Raw genomic sequence first — 7836 nt, 5'->3', positions numbered from 1 at the left:
AGCAGAGCAGAATAGAATAGAATAGAATAGAATAGAATAGAATAGAATAGAATAGGCAATAGAATAGAATAGAATGGAGAATGGAGAATAGAGAATAAAATAGAATAGAGATAGAATAGAATAGAACAGAACAGAATAGAGTAGAAGAGAAGAGAGAGAATAGAAGAGAGAGAGAGAGAATAGAGATAGAATAGAGATAGAATAGAATAGAATAGAATAGAATAGAGAATAAAATAGAATAGAATAGAGATAGAATAGAATAGAATAGAATAGAATAGAACAGAACAGAACAACAGAACAGAATAGAAATAGAATAGGATAGGATAGGATAGAATTCTTTATTGGCTAGGTGTGATTGGACACATAAGGAATTTGTCTTCAGTGCAAATGCTCTCAGTGTACATAAAAAGAAAAGTTACATTCGCCAAGAGTCCAGAATCATCAGGTGCAACACTTAATGATAGTCATAGGGTACAGTAAGCAATCAAATCCTACTAGGAAACTACTAATCAATATAAATCTTAAGGATGCAACCGACAAAGTCATACAGTCACAAGTGGGAAGGGAGGGGTGATAAGGAGTGATGAGAAGATTAATAGTGATAGTAGTGCTGCAGACTTTGCAAATAGTTGGACAGTGTTGAGGGAATTATTTGTTTTAGCAGAGTGAGGGATTTGGGGGGAAACTCTCCTTGTGTCTAGTTGTTCTGCTGTGCGGGGCTCCATAGTGTAGTTTTGAGGGTGGGAGTGGAACGGTTTATGTCCGGGATGGTCAAGAGGCCTGAAATCATCCCTGAAAAATCCCTGAAAAAGGCCCAAATAGCCTGGAAATGGGTTGGGGCCCCGGCCTTCCTCCTCCCCTGAGGCCAACCCTCCCCCCCCCACCAGGCCTTAAAAGTTGCCAAGATTGGGCACTCTTGATTTATAGGGTAACTTTATCAGCCCAGGGAATGTTTGAAAATCTCCTTGAGTCTTCCTCTGTCTGCATCCCGAAACAGATTGTTCACGTCTTGTGAAAAATACATTTTGGAGAGAGGGATAGCAATACAATCTCCTAGATGGGCAGGGATTGTCTGCAGCTTGGCCCATTCGGCTTCCAACGGATTCAGGATTAAAACAAGCTTGTGCAAGATCCTGCCTGCATTTTGGTTTATTTTGCCTTAAGCAATGAAGCTCAAATCTTCCTTGCAGGAAGCAAAAGAGAACTCCGGAGTCCATGATTTCTTTCTGGTACTTAAATTTACCTTTCTGGAACTTGCTTCTTTCCCAAACGACCTGCACAGGTAAGGAGTTTTCATTTATTTAGTTATTTTCGGCAAGGAGAAATTTTCCTCGCATCTCTGCAAAACGTGCTCTCCATGTTTGGAGACCAAGCCACGGGTTGATTCCTGTTAGGAGCTGCCTGAGACCTTGTAGAAATTTCCCAGCGTTCTTGTGGACCAAACAATTTTGTTTCTTAAGGATTTCTTTTAAAGTTCTTTAGATTTAGAAGATCTTGGAAGGTCAGGGGCTGTAAAAACGGAGCTGTGTTGCAGGATTTTTAAGGTCAAGATAAGGAATTTCAAAACTATCTACCTTCCAGGGTAGTTATTCTCATTCATTATTTTTTTTTCGTTCTTCCTGCATTGCTGAGTGTATGATTAATTCTTATAAATCTAACCCAGGTCATCCATCTGGTTTTTGTGGCTGAGGTGGGACTAGAACTCTCACATTCTAGCCTGGTTCCTTATTCACTGGACCAAAGGGGCTATCTATGAAATGGATGAATGGGCTCTATATGAAGAAGAGGTTGACTCTATAAATTGGCAGAAGGGAGAAAAGGGAGGGAGGGAGGAAGAGAAAAACAGAGGAAAGAAGGAAGGGATGGAACATGGGAAATGGAGGGAGGAAGGAAGGAAATGAACAGGAAGGAAGGAAAAAAAGGGAGGGAGGAAATAAGGAAATAAGAAAAGGAAAAGAACAGGAAGGAAGTGAAAAAAGAAAGGGAGGGAGGAAATAAAGGAAATAACGAAGGAAAAGAACAGGAGGAAGGAAAAGGAAGGGAGGGAGGGAGGAAAAGAAAAGAATGGGAAGGAATGAAAAGGAAGGAAGGAAAGGAGGGAGGGAGTAAGGAAGGAAAAAAGGAAGGAGGAAAAGAACAGGAAGGAAGGAAAAGAAGGAAGGGAGGGAGGAGAAAACAAGGAAAAGGAAGGAAGGAAAAGGGAACAGGAAGGAAGGCAAAGAATGGAAGGAATGAAGAAAGGAAGGAAGGAAGGGAGGGAGGTAAGGGAGGAAAAAAGGAAGGAAAAGAACAGGAAGGAAGGAAAAGGGAGGGAGGGAGAAAACAAGGAAATAAGGAAGGAAAAGAATGGGAAGGAATGAAAAGAAAGGAAGGAAGGAAGGAAGGGAAGGACGCAGGGAGGAAAAAAGGAAGGAAAAGAACAGGAAGGAAGGAAAAGGGAGGGAAGGAAGGAAAGGAAGGAAGGAAAAGAACAGGAAGGAAGGAAGAGGAAGGGAGGCGGGAGGAAAGAAAAGAATTGGAAGGAATGAAAAGGAAGGAAGGAAGGAAGGAAGGGAAGGACGCAGGGAGGAAAAAAGGAAGGAAAAGAACGGGAAGGAAGGAAAAGGGAGGGAGAGAGGAAATAAGGAAATAAGGAAGGCAAAGAATGGGAAGGAAGGAAGGCCCCTTCCAACTTTCTGCTTCTCTTCCTGCCAAAGCAAATGAAGCCAGCCCCATGCGAGCATTTGTCAGATCTCACGAGCAGATTTCTTACGACCGAGCGGCTTTGGAGAAGATGCATCGGGAAGTGAGGCGAGGAGAACGGAGATCCTTGTGGTTGGAATTCCATGCGTTTCAAAGGTTCGGCTGCAGCCTTACGAGATCAATTGGGGTTAGTCATATTGATAATGGAAGATAAAAAGAGCTGTTTAATGGCGTGTTGTAATGGAAACCCCATTTCAGGATCTTTAGGCTGCATCTCTGGAAGGACACAAGCGTTTTTGCTAAGGATCTTGAGATTGTGATGAACGATACCTCCAAACCTGCGGATGTCTCCTTCGTTTATTCAGGCACCCTACAAGGTGAAGTGTGCTTGGGAAGAAGTCCCACCCCCTTTCTTCTCTCCCTATTATTAATTTATTCACAGAATTTATATATCCAATACTCTCCCCTCCTCATCCATTTGCTTCCTTCCCTTCCCTTCCCTTCTTTCCTTCCCTTCCCTTTTTTCCTTTCCTTCCCTTCCCTTCCTTCCACTCCCCTTCCCTTCCCTTCCTTTTTTCCTTTCCTTTGCTTCCTTTCCCTCCCTTCCTTCCCTTCTTTTCTTCCCTTCCCTTCCCTCCCTTCCCTCCTTCCCTTCCCTTCCCTTCCCTTCTTCCTTCCCTTGCCTTTCCTTCTCTTCCCTTCCTTCCACTCCCCTTCCCTTCCCTTCCTTTTTCCTTTCCTTTGCTTCCTTTCCCTCCCTTTCCCTCCCTTCCCTTCCCTTCTTTTCTTCCCTTCCCTCCCTTCCCTCCTTTCCTTCCCTTCCCTTCCTTCCTTCCCTTCCCTTTTTCCTTTTTCCCTTCCTTCCTTTGCTTCCTTTCCCTCCCTTTCCTTCCTTTCCTTTCCTTCCCTTTCCCTCCTTTCCTTCCCTTCTTTTCTTCCCTTCCCTCCCTTCCCTCCTTCCTCCTTCCCTTCCCTTCTTTCCTTCCCTTCCCTTTTTCCTTTCCTACCCTTCCCTTCCTTCACTCCCCTTCCCTTCCTTTTTTCCCTTTCCTTTGCTTCCTTTCCCTCCCTTTCCTTCCCTTTCCTTTCCTTCCCTTCTTTTTTCCCTTCCCTTCCCTCCCTTCCCTCCTTCCCTTCCCTTCCCTTCTTCCCTTCCACTCCCTTTTTTCCTTTCCTACCCTTCCTTCCTTCCACTCCCCTTCCCTTCCCCTTCTTTTTTTCTCATCTTTTCCTTTCCTCTTCCCTTCCGTTCCTTACCCCTCCCTACCCTTTCCTTCCTCCTCTATTTATTTCCTTCCCTTCCCCTTCCTCTCTTCATCCAATCTTTTTTTTAAATAAAGCTCTTGGTTCTTAAAGAAATATTGAAAAGATCCTTGCAAGCATGTTTTGGTTTATGTTATCATTCTGGCCTCACCACGGACTTTCTGTTTCGATTTAAACCCAATTGATGGAGTTGGGCATTTGCCCTGCGGAGAGGGGGGATCGGTGCAGCCTTGTTTACGCAGATACCTCGCAAAACTGCACCGCTTTGTAGCTTTGTCGGCGTGATCATCCATCTGCTTCTACTTGTAGCTTTTTTTCCGATATGACTAAAGTGACTTTTGGACAGGAGATGCAGCTTCTTCCTGCCACGGGTCCATCGTCCACGGCGCCTTTGAGGGATTCATCCAGACGCAGAATGGCACCTATTACATTGAATCTGCGGCTGTGGTCAAAGAGCCTCCCCAGGCCCTTTCCTTCATCTATCACCAGAGAGACTTAGGTGAGAACGTCGAACACCCCAAGGATTGAGCCCAGTGGTGGGGTTCATTTTTTTTTTTTTTTGCTACCGGTTCTGTGGGTGTGGCTTGGTGGGCGGGGCAGTGAAAGGTTACTGCAAAATCCCCATTCCCTCCCCACTCCACTAACCTGCTTTCCAGCTCTGTTCTCCTGTGCAGGGCAACCAAAGAAGACCCAGCCGATCAGCTAGGACTTGGGAGGCAGTGGGGGCGGGGCCAGTCAGAGGTGGCATTTGCCGGTTTTCTGAACTACTCAAAATTTACGCTACCAGTTCTTCAGAACTGTTGAGAAGCTGTTGAATATCACCTCTATATCTATCTATCTATCTATCTATCTATCTATCTATCTATCTATCTATCTATCTATCTATCTATCTTCTATCATCATCTATCCATCATTTATCTATCTATCTTGTCCATTATCTATTGATTATCTATCTATCTATCTATCTATCTATCTATCTATCTATCTATCTATCTATCTAATCTATCTATCTTGTCCATTATCTATTGATCATCTATCTTATCTATCTATCTATCTATCTATCTATCTATCTATCTATCTATCTTGTCCATTATCTATCTATCTATCTATCATCTATCTATCTATCTTGTCCATCTATCCATCATTTATCTATAATCCATTATCTATCTGATCATCTATCTATCTTATCTATCTATCTATCTATCTATCTATCTATCTATCTATCTATCTATCTATCTTGTCCATTATCTATCTATCTATCTATCTATCTATCTATCTATCTATCATCTATCTATCTTCTATCATCATCTATCCATCATTTATCTATCTATCTTGTCCATTATCTATTGATCATCTATCTATCTATCTTATCTATCTATCTATCTATCTATCTATCTATCTATCTATCTATCTTCTATCTATCTTTCTTTCTATCTTGTCCATTATCTATTAATCATCTATCTGTCTATCTATCTATCTATCTATCTATCTTGTCCATTATCTATTATCTATCTATCATCTATCTATCTATCTTCTATCATCATCTATCCATCATTTATCTATCTTGTCCATTATCTATTGATCATCTATCTATCTTATCTATCTATCTATCTATCTATCTATCTATCTATCTATCTTGTCCATTATCTATTATCTATCTATCTATCTATCTATCTATCTTCTATCATCATCTATCCATCATTTATCTATCTATCTTGTCCATTATCTATCTATCTATCTATCTATCTATCTATCTATCTATCTATCTATCTATCTATCTATCTATCTATCTATCTATCTATCTATCTATCTTGTCCATTATCTATTGATCATCTATCTATCTTGTCCAAAGAAGACCCAGCCAATCAGCTGGGACTTGGTAGGCAGAGAATAGATGGGGTTGGTGGGGCCAGTCAGAGGTGGGATTTGCTGGTTCTCCAAACTACTCAAAATTTCCGCTACCGGTTCTCCAGAACTGGTCAGAACCGGCTGAATACCACCTCTGGCTGAGTCTCCATTCTCTTCCCATCACCAATTTTCTTCAGCAGGCCAGTCAAGTTGAAATTTCCTTTCAAATAGAAGAGAGAAAGAGAAGCTGGAAGACTTTGGGCCAAATAGGGTCTTCCCATGTTCAAAGCCTCCGAAAGTGGCCATTAAATTATCATTTCAACAAGGCAGAAAAGGGAGATTGTGAAATCATTAGGAAATAAAGACTTCAATTGGGAGGGTGGGATGGAAAGGGAGGGAGGGAGGGAGCAAGGAAGGAAGGAAGGAAGGGGAGGGAGGGAGGAATGAAAAATCAGAACAGGAAGGAAGAAAAGGAGGGAGGGAGGAGGGGGGAAGAAGGGGAAGGGATTAAGGGAGGAAGTGGAGGGAGAAGGAAGAAAGAAGGAAGGAGAAGGGAAGGAGTGAGTGAGTGAGGAAGGAAGGAAGAAGAGTGGGAGGGAAGGAAGGAAGTGGAGGGAGGGGAAAAGGGGGAGGGAAGGAATGAGTGAGGAAGGGAAGGAAGGAAGGAAGGGAGAGAGGGAGGGAAGGAACAAAAGAAAGAAGGAAGGGGAGGGAGGGAGGGAGGGAAGAAGGGAGTGAAAAAGAAGGGAATGAGGAAGGAGTGAAGGAAGAAAGGAAGGAAAGCAAAAAGACAGGTGGAGAATGGAACTGTATTGATATTCCCTTTGACCACTACCTATCAACACTTTCATTTTCGGACCAAATATTTCCATCCCAAGACAAAGGAAATTCTTGGCAGTTAGATGAGTTTAATTAATTCTCCGTCTTGTTTTTCATCTTCCTTTGTCTTCACTTTGGAACGATCCTTGTTTGTTTTAAATGTCCACTGATCTGAGCTAACCCCTCTGGCTCCTGTGCCTTTAGGAAGATTGTTTTTTTTTTTTGCTTGAAATATAAATCTTGCTGGCTTCGCACTCCGAGGCCACCCACCTTAATCCGTGATGCAGGTTTATCCGAGGACAAAAATCCACATCCCACATACCCAGCACGGCTATTTTCCACGTGTTCTGTTTCCTCCCTACGCTTTATCCTGCGTCCAGCTTGACATGCAGCTAAACCTGCCCTCTTCCTTTAACAAAACACCTGGATCTGCTTTATTTTAGCTTCCATGTCAAGCTGCACACAGGATAAATGTGTGCAGCGAGGACAGAACATCATGATTGTGTGTCTTGTAGATTATGAACTTCTGCACGACTCCAAATCAGCATCTCTGGCTCAGAAACTGCACCAACAACTGCAAGATTTCCAATGGCAGCTGACAGCAAAGGTAAAGAAAAAAGAAAAAAAAGAAGCATTCATTGTGATAAAACCAATGAGTTTTCCACGCCACTAAATTGCTAACCAAATACAGGGAGTGCTCGACTTAACAACAGTTCATTTAGTGACTGAAGGTACAATATCACTGAAAAAAGTGACTTTTTAAAATTTTGTTTGTTTGTCAAGTATGTATTAGATAACAAATATAAGTATAAACATCATTATGAATGCGTGAAATGGATATGAATAAAAGGGAACAGTAGGACTGGGACGGTAGGCACATTGGTGTGCTTATGCATGCCCCTTACAGACCTCTTAAGAAAGGGGTGAGGTCAATAGTAGACAGTCTAAGGTTAAAGTTTTTGGGGTTTGGGGAAGAAACCACAGAGTCAGGTAGAATATTCCAGACGTTGACCACTCTGCTGCTGAAGTCGTATTTCCCTCAATCAAGTTTGGTGCGATTAACCTTGAGTTTGTATCTGTTGTGTGTTCTTGTATTGTTGTGGTTGAAGCTGAAGTATTCATTGACAGGTAGGACATTGCAATGTATAATTTTATGTACTACGCTTAGGTCAGACCGAAGGCGGTATAGTTATCTAAGCCTAAAATTTCAAGTCTGGTGGCGTA

General features: G+C 42.3%; 1 protein-coding gene across 2 annotated transcripts in view; it reads left to right on the top strand.

The window, feature by feature from the left end:
* The first annotated feature begins 1150 nt into the window (after positions 1–1150).
* The window catches only part of ADAM10 (ADAM metallopeptidase domain 10), a 31019-nt gene continuing 24333 nt past the window's right edge, over positions 1151–7836 (top strand). The window contains exons 1-5 of one of the 2 annotated variants that reach the window (XM_087952776.1): positions 1151–1282; positions 2697–2838; positions 2941–3059; positions 4292–4444; positions 7128–7219. In XM_087952776.1, coding sequence (XP_087808902.1) covers positions 1216–1282; positions 2697–2838; positions 2941–3059; positions 4292–4444; positions 7128–7219 — 573 coding nt within the window. In that variant the 5' untranslated portion in view covers positions 1151–1215. The remainder of the gene's footprint in view (positions 1283–2696; positions 2839–2940; positions 3060–4291; positions 4445–7127; positions 7220–7836) is intronic. The other variant, XM_087952777.1, reaches the window with a different exon arrangement.

This window comes from Notechis scutatus, chromosome 1 (genome assembly GCF_049901735.1).
Source record: "Notechis scutatus isolate UNSWTSFEM ecotype Mainland chromosome 1, rNotScu1.2, whole genome shotgun sequence".
NCBI lineage: Eukaryota > Metazoa > Chordata > Lepidosauria > Squamata > Elapidae > Notechis > Notechis scutatus.
This window is presented reverse-complemented; position numbering and strand designations above follow the sequence as displayed.